The following is a 19,372-nucleotide window of genomic DNA, read 5'->3' as shown; positions in this document are numbered from 1 at the left end:
CGTAATTAATAAGGTTGTTAATCAAAATATCTAAACATTTATCAGAGCTTAGAATTGTGTCATCATATAAAATACGGATAGAACAATCAAGGAAGTTAGTAAGATCATTTACGTGTAACAGGAAACGTGATACCCCAAGAATGGAACCCTGAGAACACCGATATTAATCACTTTAGGGTAGGAAAAAAATTGAGGGTTCCAACGCTGCTGAACCGAATGTGGAGTAAAAGCTTTAGCTGCAGGCGACCGAGCGTTGCATCGAACTAAACCAGCGTTTCGCTGAACGCATCAAAGTTCACCGGCGTTCTAGGCAGAGTACCCGGGCTCGAACCCGACCGCCGGCGGCTGCATTTCGATGGAGGCAAAACGGAGAGGCGTCCGTTTGAAAATTAGATTTAGGGGCCCTGTCGCGCAAAGCCACCAAGGTGGCCGGGAATAACCTGTCGTTGATTGTTGCTGCCTTTAACGCCAGACATCAAGAATGGGGCTACTCTATACTGAATACGAAAGGCAGGCACCTATGGGAGGACACGCACGAGCTTGGTCTCACCTTCCATACGGATCCCATCAGCCAACGAGGACGAGTTACACACATCCCCAGACCTGACATTTCCAAAATCTTACAGGGTTTACACTGGCGAAATTCGGAGGAAAATTTCGGCGGTGACCATTGCATTGTCATTCCGGTCCTCAAAGAAGGCAAAAGACTCGCGGGGCGCGCCAACCGGCCATGACGGAATGGGATCAATTTTGAGAAACCAGGACAACCGCGTCATTAAAACGTATGCTGTAAACATTGAGGAATGAGGTGGTGACCAAGACGCTGGTAGGAGACGATGCTCCTGTTATAGCGGATAGCCGACTGCTCCACATGAGGGACGGCGCGTCTTTCTCTCCCTCTTCTTTTTTTTTTTTCTTCTCTATTTTCTCTTCTGCCTGCACGAGATAGCGGAGGTGGCTCAGCTACACAGCCAGTAGCAGGCTCGTGCATTTTCTTTTCTTTCTTCCTACAGCCACAACATGTGGGACGCTAAACAAAGCATGGAACGTAGGCAGAAAAAGCAGAAGTACAACAAAAATCTTATAAGACGTATCCCGAGGCATAACAAAAAAATTGAAAGCTGCGCAATCAAATTGTGCGAAAACTTCTTCAGCAGATGCGACGAAATGGAGGCAGACATGAATCTCTGTAACGTTGAACTCCAATGGCAGATCGCGAGCGCTCGGCTGGAGCACCAACGGAGCGCCTCGCTCACGCTGAGATCCCTTCCTCCATATTTGCCATTGGAACGCGTTTCCTCCAGCGGGAGCACTTAGTGCAAGAAAAGCTCTTGAGGCGGCGCTCGAAGCGACCAGATCATCCTCATCAACCGGATTATCTCATTATCCCATGCGTAAAAGGCGAAAGCTGATTGGTTGGTGTGGTTGATTTGTGGGGGTTTTCTTTCCACTTTCACTCCCACCTTCACCCCTTCCCTTACGGCGCGGTTGAGGCTTCCACATAGCAAGTGTAACAGATACTGAGACTTTGCCTTCCAGTGAACCAATTATTATATATTATTATTATGTTGTTGTTGTTGTGGATGTAGGAAGAAGGAAAAGAAAATGCACGGGCCTACTACTGGCTCTGTAGCTGAGCCACCTCCGCTGCCTGATTGATTGATTTATAGGAAGGGAAAGGCGCGGTAGCTGTCTCACTTTTTTTCTGTGGACACTCAACCGCGCCGTAATGGAAGGGAGGAAGGTGGGAGTAAAAGTGGAAAGAGAGAAAGAGGAGCCGTAGTGGAGGGCTTCTGAGTATGTTCAACCAACTGGGGATATTTAACGTGCGCTGACATCGCACAGTACACGGACGCCTCTTCGTTTCGTCTCCATCGAAACGCAGCCGCCGAGGTCGGGTTCCAACCCGGGTACTCCGCCACAGTAGTCGGGCGTCTTACAATTGCACCACCCTGGCGGGGCACCTCCGCTGCCTCGTGCAGAGATAACTGATTTAACTGATTTATTTATAGGAAGGGAAAGGCGCGGTAACTGTCTCACTTGATTTCTGTGGACACCGCAACCGCGCCGTAAGGGAAGGGAGGAAGATGGGAGTAAAAGTGGAAAGAGAGAAAGAGGAGCCGTAGTGGAGGGCTACGGAGTAACTTCGACCACCTGGGGATCTTTAACGTGCGCTGACAGCGCACAGCACACGACGCCTCTTCGTTTCGCCTCCATCGAAACGCAGCCGCCGAGGTCGGGTTCGAACCCGGGTACTCCGGCACAGTAGTCGGGCGTCTTACCACTGCACCACCCCGGCGGGGCGCAGAGATAAGAGAAATTAGAGAAGAAAGAAAAGAAATTAGAGAAGAAAGAAAAGGAAGAGGGAAAGAAAGACGCGCACCGCAACAACAGCCGTCGTCCACCACCGAAGCGGTGGCGGGTGCAATGACGGCCTACAACAGATAAAAATTCGGTGGAAGGCCAGCTTGGGCAAGCCACCGTCGCAAGCGGCGGTGACCTATCTGCCCCAGCCCTATCAGGGGAGACCTACTCTGTCGCAGCGTTGTTGTTGTTGTTGTGGCTGTAGGAAGAAGGAAAAGAAAATGCACGGGCCTGCTACTGGCTCTGTAGCTGAGCCACCTCCGCTGCCTCGTGCAGATAGAGGAGAATATAGAGAAGAAAGAAAAGGAAGAGGGAAAGAAAGACGCGCGCCGCAACAACAGCCGTCGTCCACCACCAGCGGTGGCGTGTGCAATAGAACAGATAAAAATTCTGCGCCAGGCTGGCCCCCGCCGCAAGAGGCGGTGACCCACCTGTACCAACCCCATCAGGGTCGCAGCGGAGTCTGCCGCTGCTTTTTATAGGCTTGCCAGTTCACCGGGAAAGGGAGAGCCCTGCATGTCCCGACACGAGAAGACTCAATCGTAGGTGGCCCGACCGCATCTCCTCCACCTCCTGCAGACGGGAGAGGGCGACGCACTCTCCCGCGAGCTCTGGGCTTGGCCAACGTTTGCACACACACGCACGCACACACATTTGGCGCGTGGCAAGATCACGCCGAGACTTGCCCGCGGGTGAAAGCGTTGGGCGGCTGATGGACGGCGCCGAAATGGCCGTTCCGCTCGCTGTTCTGCCTGTTGCTATGCGGTGGCCGCGTCAGCTGTCACACTTGTCGGTGGCGAAACGTAACAGTATAAACATACACAGACCACAGGAAAGACGACACGCGCACATAGGCAAGCGCTTGTGTGCGTGTGTTTGTCATATTTCTAGTGGTCTGTGTCAGCGCTAGATCTTCTTACACAATCGAAATGCACCTATTCGCTCAAAAGAAATTTCACGGATGCATAAAAGCAGCACAGGTATTCTGGCTTACCTCGCAAATCCTCGCGTTGTCATTCGCCGTCCAGTCTACACGTTTCACCTTCGCCTCCCATACATGTTTGCGTCTCTCATCCCGTGGAAAACGAAAACATCTGGCTCCTTTTTTTTCTTTTTGCCGAGCCAGCACGAAATGAAACAGAACAGCCTGGCATGCTAGTTTTCGCGACGGAACACAGTATAATCGCCCAGCACCCAGCGCACAGCACAACCGCTTCAGACACTCCGCAGCAACGGCACGAAGCGACTTGCCCCAAGATGGCGAGCGCGGAGAAAGCTGCGGTGCTGGGTATGCCAAATGGTGTCACCACCCTGAACGGCGACACTGGTATCGAGGCACCCTAGTCCACCGTGTCCATTTTCCTTCCTCCATAACCGTGCCCTAGTCCATGGATGATGGATGGATGGAATACAGGAGCGTCCCCTTTGAAACGGGGTGTTAGCAGTTGCTATCATGCTCATTTTTCCCCCTATATATCTTAATTATTATTTGAGATCGGTTAACTATACTATCATTCTATTTGTTGAATTTTTGTTTCTAAATTGCTAACATTATGCCACTTTTTTGCTTTTAAGCCACCAATCTTTCAATCGTTTTTTTCCAGCTTCCATCACAGGTTCATTCACCCGAAAGCTGGTATCTCTAAACCCCAGAGCTTCAGTGACTGCGTGTGTATTGACTTCCTGATGGATACCATTACATTCGAGTATAATATGGTCAATTGTTTCAGTGGAGTTACCACATACTGCATATGCGTCATCTTCATTGCTGAATTTCTTTTTGCAGCTGCGTGTTCTAAAGCACCCTAATCTAGCTTCAAAAAGTAAGGCACTGCCTCTATAGTTATCAAAGAAAGCTTCCTTCCTGATCTGCCTTTTCCACTTTCGGTATAATTCCACACTCTCTTTTCCATCGAATTTATCCAATTTTTATCTTGTGTGTTTTTTACCTGTTGCTTAACGCTCTTTATTTCTTCGTTCTTGTCAGCAGCATACTTACTGGTTAGTTTCCTAGTTCTTTTCCTTCATTGTGAGTCAACGCTTTTAGGTATAAGTATTTAAATACTTTAGCTGCCCATCTGTTACTATCCAATTTCTTTAGGCGTTCCTTATATAATATTTTACTTTGAGATTCCCGTACTTCGAAAGATGCCCAGCCCATAACTCCCTGTACCGCTTCATTTGTAGTTTTGCCGTGGGCACCCAGCGCTAATCGTCCGACGGCTCTCTGATTTATTTCTAATGTCGACTGTACCTTTGATTTTAGGCGCAAAACCGCATTTCCGAAAGTAAGCCCGGACACCATAATTTTTACCCAAATACCCCTCAAAACCTTATACCTCTTGCTTCCCCACAATGCCATATGCTTCATTATTCGGGCATTTAGTCGCCCTTTTGCCTTAGGTGATTGCTCTAGCTTTTCAATGTATACCAATCTTTCGTTTACCCATACCCCGAGATATTTATATTCTGCTACTCTGGGTATTTCATGGCATTGCATTTTAAGACCCTGATCAGTTGAGCCGTTGAAAATCATCAGACCCGACTTAACTGCGCTAAAACTGAAGCCTAGAGCGCCCCCTTCGTCTCTGCAATACTTAACTAGAGTTTGCAATTCTTCCTGACTCTCTGCTAGCAGCGCAATATCGTCTGCATACAATAAACAAGGGAGGCGCTGCTCTACCGCCTTTCCTCCTAATCTACATGACAGGATAAAACCTAGGTTACTTTCTTGTATCCTCTGTTCAAAATTTATCATATAAGGCATGAACAGCAGCGGTGATAGAGGACAACTTTGTCTTAATCCTTTGCCCACCTTGACAGCTTCCGTACTTCTTATCCCTTCCCATGAAATTTCTACTTTGTTATCCAGGTATATTTCCTATAGGAACTCTGTTATCCCATAACCGATAACTTCTTTTAATATTTTCTATAGGAGTTCCCTGTTTACGTTGTCGTACGCCCCGTTTATGTCCAGGAAATCCAAATACAAAGGTCTATTTTCCACTCTAGATATTTCGCTGCATTGGGCAAGCACGAACAGGCTATCACCTAAGCGCCTACCATTTCTAAAGCCGTTCTCAAGTTCTCCGAGCATCTTGTTACTTTCTATTCATGCTTGCATCTTTAATTTCACGGCCTCCATGGCCAACCTGTATCTGACAGATGTTATGGTAATCGGCCTGTAGGATTTTAAGTGCATCCTTTCTCCTTTCCCTTTATAAATCAAATTCATTTAACTCTGCCGCCAGCTGTCCGGAATTTGCTTATTCGTTATAACTGTTTCCAAAGCTTTTAACAACGTTTCGTTACTTCTTGGACCAAGTTCATTAATCACCGGACACTTTTCCCTTAATAGCTATCTGTATAAAACGCTCTACATGCGACACAAGCAGTGCAGCAGCATTTCGCGGCTGAGATGCTCGAAATGGTGGCATATGGCGGCACTACTACTGGCCTCGCCTGTTGTGTGCAAATCTAACTGCTCGCTGTAAATGCTCCATATATCGCGCAAATTCCCATCCTCACAGAGAAATAGACTATACACGTACTCTTCTTACTGCTGCTACAGACTCCCCAAGTATCCACGTCCTTCTGAGCCCTCCTGCCTTAGCTTCAAAAGAGTAGAATTCTGGAACAGTTGGTAAATATGAAGAGGAGAAACAGTCAAAATGTACAAGAGGAGAGACGCGCATTAAGACCAGATGTAGTGGATTACGTCTCACATCATATCCTTGTGCTTTTTGACTGGTTCTCTTCATAATACCGCAGTTGCCTCTGCCACATATCCCAGCCTGCGGCATTCCTTCCCAGTGCCCTTAGCAAGAAATAGCTTCTACGTACCTCCATAAAATCCTTCTCCTATCATGAAGTGCCTGGCTAGCGTCTGCTCAACTGGAAAACCAGTTGGCCGGGTTGCGCAAAGCCGTAGGCGTTCTTATTAATTAGGGCTCTTAAAAATCGCTTTTCCTCTACCTTTTTCAACGAAACGTTCTCCGCCCTGCCATAGTGGTTCAGGAAACTGTGCGCTTGATTACTAATCACGAATACTCAAGTTCGCTCTTGGCCACGGCAGCCATATTTCAACCAAGAAGGGCAGTACGCCTGTGTACTTCGCGTTGTCAGTGAACGTTACAGGGGTCGAAATTTCAACAGCCCTGAGCTGCGGTGCCTCTTACAGTCGCTATCAAATAAGGCTGTTAAAGGCCATAAATTCTAAATCAAACAAAACAAAAAGTAAACAATATCCGTCTCTAAGTTTTGCTATTACGGCATTGATTGAATTTATATTAGACTATTCAGCCTCTCGTCAGTTTTGAAACACAACGCATTCAAGCGCAATAAACGTGAAACATTGTCATTGCCACAAAATCTGGTTGTTCCCAAAATTGCTCAGTTCTGCTTCATTTTACTTTTGAATGCAGGAAGTATGAAAGTGTAGTTTTAGATTTTGAGTCAGTTTTAATTAAAATAACTGCTTAGGTCTCATGTCCTTCATAACGGCGCCGGGTGTGAACGCTGGTGTACGACATGGCGCTCAGGACCCATCACGTTTGTTCTTGCCGGCACGCCTGAGACGTGACTTCAGTGTGTTCTTCATGTGATTGATGGAGAAGGAGACCTTGCTCTCGGCTGTGTCACTACCAGCACCGCCCTTAGCGCACTCGACCGCTGTGTCCGGTGGCAGGCCGCGCAGAGTGATCCAGGAGGTGAAAACTAGACAGGCGGCAATGGCGAACGCCACGTCCTGGCGACCGGTGCTCTTGAGAAAAAGGGCGCTGGAGGCGCAGAGGGCTCCCACGCGTCCAAACGCAAACGTCAAGCCGGCGGCGCCGGCCCTCAGAGCAGTCGGGAACAGCTCCAAGACATAGACAAAGAAAACGTAGCCACCGGTGTAGTATAAGCCTATGTCGAGCAATATCAATACATCATTGATGATTGCCGATGGATACGTGACAGTGAAGCTGAGAAGGCATTGGAGGCCAAACAGCACCACGAACCATGCCATGATTACTGTGAGCATGGAGAATTTCATGATGAACAGGTGCATCATTGCGTAGCCGGATACGTTGGCAAGGAGAGAAAATAACGAAACCCAAGGAATATTCGGCGCCGGCGCCAAAAAGAAGACGACGTACGTAGCGAAGGTACCGGAGAAAGAGCAGGCACACATAATGACCATGCGCAATCGGATGGGGAAGTCGCCGAACAGTTCTTGAATGATAGCTTTCTGGCGCCGAGCATTTTTCTTCGCATTTTTGTTCAGCTTGTCCACAAGGCACGCCGTGACTGGTAAGGGAAAGTGGTTCATCTTCGCTGCTGTCAGCATAGCAGCCTCCGACCTCTCAAACTCTGAATTTGCGATGAGAAAGCGCGGTGACTCACAGAAAACGAAGACAGCTGGGAGCAAGAATACGTTTGGCAAGATGAAAAGTGCTTGCTTGACCTCCCAGACCATCTTCACGGGGGTCATGGCGACGTGCCAAAGGTCGCCCAACACGAGTCCCAGTACCCCCGCGACGACAATGTGAAGAGGCCGATGGTCGTGGATGGTAGCCTCGAATAGTGCCACGCCAGTCATCTCCATGGCAACTGTGGAGCTGCCAGAGGTGAAAAACTTGGCTGTGGCGTGCCCAATGTAGCTCCTGGAAAGGCAGCTTCCTATGCTGGATACGAAGAGGATCGCGAGTGATAGGAGGAGGACAGGCTTCCTCCCGGCATAGTCAGCGATGGCTCCTGCTATCAGTGCAAACATGGCAGCACCAATGGTTTGAATCATAACCATGAGCACGATGAGCGGTCGTCTTTGGCAGACCATATTCCACTCACTGACGACTGTGGTCTTCGCCAACTCTTCATCGTATTCCCACTCTTGGCACGGTGCTACAGTCGAGCTGTTCTGTTGGTTCGAATCCTCGTCGTAGATATGGCATGGGTCTGAGGTTCGGTTTCCCGGTAAAGAGATCACGGCATCTTTTGGGTCACTCAATGAAAAATTGGACTGCAATGATTGCTTGCATCGGAATTCCACATCTCCCGAGATCAGTGAAAACACAAAGGAGTGAGAGCTCGCCACGAAAGCAGCGACAGCACAGATGAGCATCAGTCGGTTCTGGTAGAGTCCATGTCCGAAGGCTTCATTACAATCAAAGGACTCGCTGGTTAGCAAGTCCTTGGACTCCAAAGGGGCAATGGCGAAGAGATGCATTGCATATAATGTCTCCGAGTGGCGGATTATTACCCTGCGGCTTTACCACCGTGTTTAAATAGGGTCCGGAGCACGAACGGAGCAATATGTTTGACACAGAGCTTTCTTCTACTTCTTCGTGCCCCTCAATCTTCGCCCTTTTCTTTTGTGATATTATTAATGCAGTGAAACTGTAACAGAAGCGTGACCGTCAGTCTTTAACAGGAGTGCGAAAATTGTCTTATCCGCCTTTTTTCACCAGTACAGCTTTAGCCGAAATAAAGTAACTAGATCAATGTTATTAAGATATTTAAGATATTTTCGGGGCTTTCACCGTCTTAGCACTATAGATGAAAGGGAAAACTGTTTATTATTAATAATATTTGGTTCACAGAAAAGGTAAGGTGCAGTATCTGTCACATTTTTTTCTGTAGACACCTGAACCGCGCCGTAGAAGGAGAGAGGAAGGTGGAGTGAAATTGGAAAGAGAGCAAGAGGAGCCGTAGTGGAGGGCTACGGAGTAATTTCGACCACTTGGTACCTGGGGTTCCTTAACGTGCACTGGCATTGCACCGCACACAGACCTCTCTTCGTTTTGCCTCCAGCGAAACACCCGACCACCGCCGCTCAAGAACAACATTGAAGAAAGTAATATACGAAGCGTTGTCGCTTACCATCCAGGGAGTTGAAATGATTTTTTTCATCATCAAGCGCATCTCTGGACGCCATGTAATTCAGGAGCTGCTGCGCTGCACTTGCAGGCTAATTTTCATATGAAAGGGAATAACCATAACGAAGACCATAGGTAATTAACAGGCCAACATATTGTAGGATCCAATAAAGCAGCTGAATGTCGCGCCAGGACACTAGCAAAGTACCACGACGCAGAAACTATTGCCCTAATTAACTGGAATGGTCCTTAACAAGCGTCCTTATAAAATTTCAGGTGTTTTTAAAATACAGCTAGTGAGCAAACCAGCTCAGTGCCTGCCACTACGCGCACGTAGGACTGCCACTGTCGGAATCTTTCGTCCAACAGCATAAAATATATCCAGCGCACTTCATTTCACGTGCTGACACAGCGACACAAGTTCATAAGTATGGAGCAAAAACAAAATAAAATGTTTGAAAAGACCTCTCGCAATTTTTACCTGCGGCACTACATTGTCGTGAGCTTCTAATGGGGCCAGGAAATTATTTGGGAGGACAAACCAAATTATCCTGGAAACAATTTTCATTTCTTGTAGCTACTGGTGGTTGTGCACATTTGCATGCACATGTAAACAAAGCAGATAAATGACGTGTATTATATTGTTCAGTTCAGTTCAGTCGTTCAGTCGTGTCCGACTCTTCGTGACCCTATTGACCATGTCACGCCACGCTTTCCGGTCTCTCACTATCTTCCTAACATCACATAACTTCATCTGCAGTGCCTCGAGGATGCCATCTAACCATCGCGTTCGCTGCCTACCCCTTCTCCGGCAACCCTCAACCTTTCCCAACATCAAATCTTTCTCCAGCGACTCCTCTCTTCTCATCAGATGACCAAAGTAGCTGAGCTTTAACTTTAGAATTTGACCCTCCAATGAGCAGTCAGGGTTTATGGTCGACAATATTGACTGATTTGATCTTCTGGCAGTCCAAGGAACTCTCAAGAGTCTTCGCCAGCACCACAATTCAAACGCGTCAATTCTTCGGCGGTCAGCCTTTTTCACAGTCCAACTCTCGCGTCCATACATCACAACTGGAAAGATCATAGCACGAGTTATACGGATCTTGGTTGGCAGACTAATGTCTCTGCTCTTTACTAGGCGGTCAAGGCTAACCATTGCTCTCTTTCCCAGAAGCAGGCGTCTCCTAATTTCATGGCTGCAGGCTCCTTCCGAGGTAATCTTGGAGCCCAAGAAGAGAAAATCTGTCACAGCTTCCACTTCTTGTCCCTTGATGCTCCAGGACTTGATAGGGCAAGACGCCATGATCTTTGTCTTTTTAATGTTCAGTTTAAGCCCAAACTTCTCACTCTCTTCTTTTACGCGCATCAGAAGTCTCTTGAGTTCCGCTTCACTTTCTGCAATTAAAGTGGTATCATCCGCATATCTAAGGTTGTTGATACGTTTTCCAGCAATCTTCACTCCAGCTGAAGACTCGTCCAGACCGGCCTTCCTCATGATGCACTCTGCATATAGGTTAAATAGGCAGGGCGACAGTATGCAGCCTTGCCTCACTCCTTTCTCAATCGGAAACCAATCAGTAAGACCATGCCCAGTTCTGACTGTGGCCTCTTGCCCTTCATACAGGTTCCTGAGGAGGCAGATGAGGTGAATTGGAACTCCCATCTCTTGGAGAGCTTGCCACAATCTGCTGTGATGTACGCAGTCAAACGCTTTCGCATAATCAATAAAGCAGAAGTAGATGGGTTTCTGGAACTCTCTTGCTTTTTCCATGATCCAGCGAAGGTTGGCAACTTGGTCTCTAGTTCCTCTGCCCTTGCGAAACCCAGCTTGCACGTCCGGAAGCTCCCGATCTACATACTGCTGCAGCCTACCTTGGAGGATTTTCAACATCACCTTGCTGGCATGCGAAATAAGCGCGATCGTGCGGTAGTTGGAACAATCCTTGGCACTGCCTTTCTTTGGAATGGGGATGTAAACTGACCTCCTCCAATCCTGTGGCCACTGCAGGGTTGTCCAAATCTTCTGACATATTGTATGCAGAATGTTAACAGCGTCATGGTTGAGGTTTTGAAGCAACTCAGCTGGAATGCTATCAATTCCGCTAGCTTTGTTCTTAGCAAGGCTGGCTAAGGCCCATTCAACTTCACTCTTCAGGATGCCCGGCTCGAGATCAGTTATCACAACCGCCTTATGTTGGGTTTGCACATTCGGGTCCTTCTTGTACAGTTCTTCTGTGTATTCCTGCCACCTCTTCTTTATCTCTGCGGCTTCAGTGAGGTCCTTGCCTCGTTTGTCCTTTATCACGCCCATCTTAGCACAGAAGCTTCCTTTGATATCTTTGATTGTCTTATACAGAGCTCTTGTGTTCCTTAATTGGCTGTTGTCCTCAACTGCTTGGCACTGTATGTTCAGGAAGGCATTCTTATCTCTCCTTGCTATTTTCTGACGGGGATGTATTTAATGTAACTGGCGCTGCGATGGGCGGAACTCGGCGCAGTCTTCAGGGGCCGTGTAGCATCCAGTCTGTCAGCGTCGTTGTCTTCTAGAACACTTCGTCGTCCCCGTGTTCCTCGGTCGTCATCGTCATCTCTGAACAAACTACTTCTCGGTCACGCGTTTACCGGTAGCACTATCCCCCTCGGCAAAAGGCAACGTCCCGATGCGCATTAGGCGTACGATATGAAGAGGGGGAATAATATGGCTTGAGGCGGGACACATGCACTATTTCGGGTGTGGGTGTAGAGGACGGTGACTTTGGGCGGAGTGGCGTAATTTCATATTCCACGTCAGTCACTGGGCGTAACACACGATAAGGACCGGTGTAGTGGGACAACATTTTTCGCACAAGCCCACATAGCGGGATACCAGAAACGCGGGAGGATAATGAACATCACGGCGGTGAGCGTCGTGGTGGCGTTTTTGTGCTTTTGGGAGACAGAGAGCTTGTGACGAGCAATCTGCTGGGCGGCATCGGCTCGGGCGATCGTATCGAGTTCATAATTAGTGACGGGGCCAGCGGGGGGAAGCAGTGTCGAAGGGTAGTAAGGGGTCTCTTCCAAAAATAATATAGAATGGAGAGTACCCAGCAGTGTCATGGCATGAAGAGTTATATGAGAATGTGACAAATGGCAGACTAATGCCCCAGTCGCGGTGACTGTCGGATACATACATGGCGAGCATGTCGGTGAGTGTGCGGTTAAGGCCGTTCGTATGAGGGTGATACGTGTGGTGAACTTGTGCCGAAAGAAGCAAGAACGAAGTATTTCGTCAATAATTCGGGAAAGGAAACACCGGTCACGGTCAGCAAGTAGTTGACGGGGAGCACCATGGTGAAGTATGACGTCGTGCAAAAGGAAGTCAGCAACGTCAGTGGCGCAGTTGGAATGGCGCGAGTGATCGCGTACCGTGCGGCATAATCAGTGGCCACAGCAATCCGTATGTTTCCTGAGGAGGACAAGGAGGTCAAGGCCAATACGAGAAAGCGGCTAAGTCGGAATAGCAATCGGCTGCATGTGTCCAGGCGGCAGAACAGGTGGTTTCTTCCGGCGTTGACAGAGGCCGCAAGCGGCTACATAACGTTGGATGGAGCGGTAGAGTCCAGGCCAGAAGAATCGCTGGCGCACGCGGTCGCATGTGCGTGAGAGGCCAAGATGACAAGCTGTGAGGGCATCATGCATTTGTTCCAGAACAGCAGAGCGTAGGTGTTGGGGAACGACCAGCAAGTGCACAGCGCCATCAGGTCGCATGTTGCGGCGGTACAACGCGTTTCAATGCAGGAAGAACAGGGCGAAGGAAGAGTCACGGCTGTCTGTGCGGAGGCGATCGATGAGAGAACTGAGGGTTGGGTGTAAGTACTGTTCGTGGGCGATGTGGGAAAGGTCGGATATAGAGATGACACAGGGATCCAATTCATGGTCTGTAGAAGAAAAGGGATCGACGAGATGACGGGAGAGGCAGTCTGAATCCTGGTGGAGCGTACCAGACATGTATACAATGGAAATGGTATACTCCTGTAAGCGCAGTGCCCAGCGGCAGAGGCGGCCAGCAGGTTCCCCGAGGGAAGACAGCCAACTTAAGGCGTGGTGGTTGATAATAACAGTGAAGGGGTGGCCAAACAAGTAGGGTTGGAATTTTCCTATGGCTCAAACGAGAGCCAGGCACTCCCGTTCCGTAATAGAATATTTCTGTTCCGCTGAAGACAGGAGACGACTGGCGTACAGAATCATGCAGTGTTGGCCGCGTTGGCGCTGTACAAGAATGTCACCAATCTCGTGGCCACTGGCGTCGGTGTGGAGTTCCGTCGGGGCAGACGGGTTGAAATGGGCCAACACAGAAGGATTGGCGAGCACAGCGATGAGGGTGGAGAATGCGGTAGCCTGCTCTGGTCCCCAAGAGAAAGGAACGCCTTTCTTTAGGAGATTGGTGAGAGGGCGAGCAATGGCGGCGAAGTTTGGGACGACCCGGCGAAAATAAGAGCACAGTCTTATAAAACTGCGGTCATCACGGGGTGAACGGGGAGATGGAAAAGCACTGACAGCGTGACCTTTGTTGGGATCAGGTTGCATACCGATGGAATTCACCAAATGGCCAAGCACTTTAAGTTCACCGCGACCAAAACGGCACTTCTTTGAGTTCAGTCGGAGTACAGCACGGCGGAAAAGTGCCGAGATGGAAGAAAGACGACGGTGGTGGCTTTCAAATGCTGGCGAGAAGACATTCACGTCATCCAAGTAACATAGACAGGCCGTCCATTTGAAGCCGCGGAGTAATGAGTCCATCATACTTTCAAATGTGGCAGGGGCGTTACAAAGTCCAAAAGGCATAATCTTAAATTGGTAAAGTTCATCGGGTGTGACAAAAGCTGTCTTCTCACGGTCTTGTTTGTCGAAATATCTTCCAGTAGCTGCTACAAAGGTCGATGGAGGAAAAGTAGCGGGCTCCATGTAAACAGTCCAAGGCATCGTCTATTCGCGGAAGCGGGTAGGCATCCTTCTTTGTAATCTTGTTCAAATGTCGATAGTTGACGCAAAAGTGCCAACTGTTGTCCTTCTTGCTAACGAGCATGACAGGAGATGCCCAGGGGCTGTTTGAAGGTTCAATGATATTGCCGCGAAACCTACAAAACTGTATTTGTTGATTTTTGACAGCCGCCGGTATGCGGCCTTATCATTCTGTTTCTGGATCGTGTTTGTATTCTTTCTTTTTTAATGCTCGATGTCGCGAGACGCAAATTTATCAGTTTCGTTGTCGTGCGAGATGCGCCGAGATTTGTTTCGAAGATTCCGATCACTTGCGTATGTTTCTAAAATGTTCCAGGTTGTGCTAGTACTAGTTTGCGACGTTATCTAGGTTGTTCTGAGCAGCCTTTCAATTGAGCGTTGGCGAGTGCGACGGGCATTTTTATTTCGACGATCGATGAGCACGTTTGTTGCTATCGCCGCCGCAGAGGTGCTTAGTTTTTTTGCGGGCGCAAGTCAGCCCAATAAAGAGTTTCTTCACTGCAATCACCGACTCTTCATTTGTGTCATCGACCTTGCGAGCGCCACGTGATAATATCGTTGGCCAGCATCTTGTCGACCTCCTGCTGAATGACTTGGCGCTCAGAAAGGGACACGCGGTAAGGCCTCTGATGTACAGGTGTTGCATCGCCGGTGTGAAAGCGGTGAGTCACATCTGATGTTTGGCCCAGAGAACCGGCGGCAAAATCAAAAATGTCGGCGAAGGACGGCAAAAGGTTGTGAAGCTCCTGAGCGTGTTCGGGGCTGAGGTCGGAGGCAATCATTGCGGAAATAGGGGCGGTAAAAAAATGCGGTGGGGAATACGGGTGCTTGAAGGACTCCTAAAGATTGGCCAGGTGTGAGTGCGCAAATGGTGCAACCTGTGAGAGGGGACAAGGTAGCAAGGGAAATTCATTCGGAGAAAACTTGGAGCGACAGACTGAAGTTCAGGATAGAGAGGTAGGTGCTATTCTGGGTAACGCGGACGATGAAGTGAGGGAGAACGACGTTGCGGTCGAGAACGACCTCGGTGATGGGGCGAGCAAAATAGTCACCGTCAAGCACAGGCGGGAAAGGTGACAGATCGAGGCAGGTAAACAGCAGAGTCAGGGTGCAGGTGAGCGAATTCAGTGGCGCGAAGGCTCCACTGAGTAGATTGAGGATGTTCTGAGCAGACAGGTAGGTCCAAACAAAGAAGGCCGCTGGAGCAGTCGATAAGGGTAGAGTGGGCAGTTAAAAAGTCAAAAACGAGGATTGGTTGAGGACGGTGAACAGAACTGGGATATGAGGACCGGCAAGGGTACTCGGGCAGCGCACAGGCCAGTGACGGCAGCAGTACTACTATCGGCAACACGAACTGTGGGCGAAGCGGCGGGGGTTTGTACTTTTTTGAGACCGTGGCAAAACGATAAGCTCATGATCAAGACTTTGGCAGCAGTGTCAATTAGGGTAGGGACAGGAACACCATCCACGAACAAGGAGAGGAGATTGCAGGGCGAAGGAATGGGGCAGTAGAGGATTTCCAGGTCGGGGTACCTATGCAGCGTCACCTCCGGGAGCTGCATTAGCTAGTTTCCCATAAAGCGGCCGGCGGAGGACGGTGAGGAACTGCGGCGAAGAGGAGGTGAACGGGAACGGCGGGCTAGTGGGGAAGGAGAACGACTGAACATGGGACAAGGCGGAGGCGGAGTGTTCTTAGTGCGAGGCGGCTCATAACGAGGCGAGAAACGGCGGGGGCCGTAGTCGGAGTAGCGGTCAACGTAAGGGAAAGGTCTAGGTGGTGAAGACCAGCGGCTGCGACAGTGGCGAGAGATTTAGCCAATACGCGAGCACATGAAACAGACTGACCGATCGTCAGGGGTTCGCCACTCATCAGGATTGGGGTATCGGTAACGTGGCGTGTAGGTGCTGCGGGGCTTAGCAGATGCGACCATGTGATGGACGGAGCTCGAACTCTGGTGTTCCACGGTACTTCTACAGGGGACACCCAAGTTGGCAACCTCTTGACGTACAACGGCTTGAATAAGCGATATAGTCGCTAGGTTGTTGTCCGAGAATGGCGGGTTGGATGCAGCAGGAGCGAGCGCTTCTAGTTCGCGACACACAATGTGAGTAATGTTTTCAGGGTTTGAAGGCTGCCTTAGGGTCGGCAGATTCTCACACATGGAGCTATGTTCGGTGCTATGGAGCCGGTCGAAGCAATGCACAATGAGTCGCTGTTTGGCCTGCTCAAAGCGTCGACAAACCTGTACAACGGAGTCAACCGTATAACAATCTCTCACCCCTGCGGACACCGACAGGGGTGAGTCCGCATTTCGTGTGGTCGTTCCTAAGGGCCTACGTAAGCATTTTCTAGAGTACTTCCACGATACACGCCTCGCAGGTCACAGCGATGGCAAGAAAACATATGACAAATTGTGTCGCGTTGCAACATGGCCCCGCATGAGAAGGGATGTCCTGACATTCGTCCGCACTTGTCATACCTGCCAGACCGCGAAGCCAAGGGGAGGAAAACCACCGGGCCTCATGCAACCTGTAGAGAGCCGATACCCATGGGAAATTATAGCTTGCGACATAATGGGTCCCTATCCCAGATCAGTGAAAGGGAATCGCTACTTGTTAGTAATTACTGATCATTTCTCGAAATGGGTAGAACTGTATCCCCTGAGTAGGCTAGACTCGAAAATAATTTGGGATAAGCTACTAGAAACATTCACTCGCTTTGGTTTCCCAGCTCAGCTTATCACTGATAATGCCACGTATTTCACCGGTAGGATATTCACTGCCACTTGCAAAGTTCTTGGCGTGCAGCACAAAAAGACTACGCCCTACCATCCTCAAGCAAACATTACAGAGCGAGTGAATCGAAATCTCAAAACTATGATGGTGGCATTCACGGAGCGACACAAGGACTGGGACGCTCGTATCCAGGAGATGGCCTTCGCCACAAGAACCACGGTAAACCGGTCAACAGGTTTTACGCCAGCGGCCATTCTCCTTGGTCGTGAGCTCAGGTTCCCTATTGAGCATGCTCTGGATGGCTCTGATTTACCGGGTCTTAGCCATTCTAAATTTGCTCATGATCTTTCCAGCCGCTTGGCCGAGACTCTGAAGGAGGCAAGGGAAAACCTGGACCTTGCCCGCCTGGAACACTGTAACCAGTACAACAAGGGAAGGCGACCTTTGGAATTCACAGTCGGCGACAAAGTCCTTCGCCGCACGCACCCACTAAGTGATGCAGCAAAAGGGTTTGCTGCTTCTCTCGCTCCACGATGGACTGGCCCTTACACGATAACAAAGCGCGCGTCTCGGCTTTCTTACTTTATTCGCCATGTGCAGGGTGGTCGAGAAGCCGGACCAGTCAACGTGGCCGATCTCCGAGCTTACCACGGCCGTCCACTAGCCACATAGAACCACTTGACCTACCAGGCACTACGGCTACCCACGCTCGGCGGATACCTCCAAGCATGCGCCCCGCCAGCAGCAGTACCAGTTCCACCCTTATCCCGCGTTATTGTTGTTTTACATGTCGGGAGGTGTCCCGTCTTGAGAGGGGGGGAGTGTGGGGCCCCACAGCCCCTTTTAGCGTTTCGAACCGCGCGCGCTTTTTTCTGTCTGTGTTTGTGTCCGCCCGGGCAGCGCGAGTACGCATGAGCGAGCTGCCCGGAGCGGGGGCGGCATGTTATCGGCGCGAGACAGAGGGTAGATAAGCGCGTTGGAGGCAAGGCTCGGGGCTTTTTCGCCGGGAGGCCGGCCACAGAAGGGCGGCGTGGCAGCGTCCCAAGCCGGCGGGATGTACACGGACGACGGAGCGGAGTCCTGCGAGGCGAAGACGGAAGCGGCACCTTCAAGGAAGCCTTAGGAGTGTTAGCGTGAGTGCTGCCACGCGAGTAGCAATGTTCTTGTACCGTGATCAACGCTTTGGCCCTATTACTCGCCCATCGCGCCGCAGTGTGCTTTGTGTTGTCGCGGTGAAGCCCTGACCCTTGTCCCGTTTTATCCTCATAGTCCATTGTCGCGAACTTCGACGGCATGTTTCCAGCGCAGTTTTGACCAATGCTGTTTCTTTTCTATTTTATACTTTTCTGTTGATCCGGAATAAACCGGTGTTTTTAAGAAAGACTTGGTTTTCACTCGTCGGGCGAGACCATCGCTCGCGAACCCGTATTCTAGAAGGCGGAGCCTTCATTTGGCGCCCAACGTGATTTCTACTCGAGCTTTGGCTTGCCCCGCGAGTGTACCAATTTGAGGTTCATGCAGTCTCGTGCGTAGCGATGTCGGACTTACCGGGTGCAAGCGCCCAGTTGACGGAGACAGTTCGGCCTCCCACACGGGCGGGTTCCGAGCATGAGCACTCAGAAGACAGGAAAAGCAAACCGTCGGACATTTGTAGCGGAATTCTTGGCCTCTTGAACGAGCTACTGGAATCAAAGGCACATTTCAGAGAAATGGTAGGAAGCGAGGCAGTTTCGTTAACGCCCACTCCCTTGTATCGCGACAATCAGCTGCGGCTGAATTTGGCCGTGCCAAGGTTTGAAGGATACGCCGATAAGAAATCTGTGCGCGATTTTCTCTATGAAATCGACGATTATCAGATGGCAATGGCAATTTCGGACAGCGCTCTGGTCACGCGTGTGCTTCCCGTAGCTTTGGTAGGTTCCGCAGCAACCTGGAGGCGTAGACAGCGGCCGTTCGCAACAAAGCAGGATTTTATAGACCGTTTTCGAGAAGAGTTTTTGCCGCCTGACTATAACATCCGTATGAAAGACGAGCTTTGCACCAGGACGCAAGGCGAAAGCGAGGGTTTGCTAGAGTTTTTGCGCAGTTTTCAAGAGCTGCATGAGCGGGCAGATCCTGCAGTTCCGGAACCAGAGAAGGTGGCTCATGCTATACATCGGTGCCATCCAAGGTACCAGCCATATCTCCGGCGTCGCCAGTTCGCGGACTTCGATGACATGGCTAGAGAAGCATCCCGCATCGAGGCATCTTTCCTGGCGGAGCTCCACTACAAACCACCTCCCCCTGCAGAGACTTGCCTTGAGCCGTCCTGTGCGTGGCCTGGATCATCGGCAGCACGCAGCCTGGAGACGCCAGGCTGCCGTACGGAGGCTGGCGACTTGCACGGAGTCACAAGCCCTGATGCGTCTACT

The 19,372-nt window shown here is 50.0% G+C and overlaps 1 protein-coding gene across 1 annotated transcript; it reads right to left on the bottom strand.

Annotated features, from left to right (window-relative positions):
- Nucleotides 1-6,901: 6,901 nt before the first annotated feature.
- On the bottom strand, nucleotides 6,902-8,572 carry LOC146200110 (solute carrier family 22 member 4-like). Its single transcript, XM_084592271.1, has one exon. It carries the CDS (start codon nucleotides 8,570-8,572, stop codon nucleotides 6,902-6,904), a length of 1,671 nt encoding a protein of 556 aa, XP_084448397.1.
- Nucleotides 8,573-19,372: the final 10,800 nt, after the last annotated feature.

The sequence above is a fragment of the Amblyomma maculatum genome, chromosome 2, assembly GCF_055883805.1.
Source record: "Amblyomma maculatum isolate TAMU_Amacu chromosome 2, ASM5588380v1, whole genome shotgun sequence".
In the NCBI taxonomy this organism is placed as follows: Eukaryota; Metazoa; Arthropoda; class Arachnida; order Ixodida; family Ixodidae; genus Amblyomma; species Amblyomma maculatum.
Note: the sequence above shows the minus strand (reverse complement) of the source record. Positions and strands in the feature narration are given on the sequence as shown.

Excerpts from the sequence above, each read along its gene's own strand:
- LOC146200110 (XM_084592271.1), bottom strand. The coding sequence starts at position 8,572 with ATGCATCTCTTCGCCATTGCCCCTTTGGAGTCCAAGGACTTGCTAACC.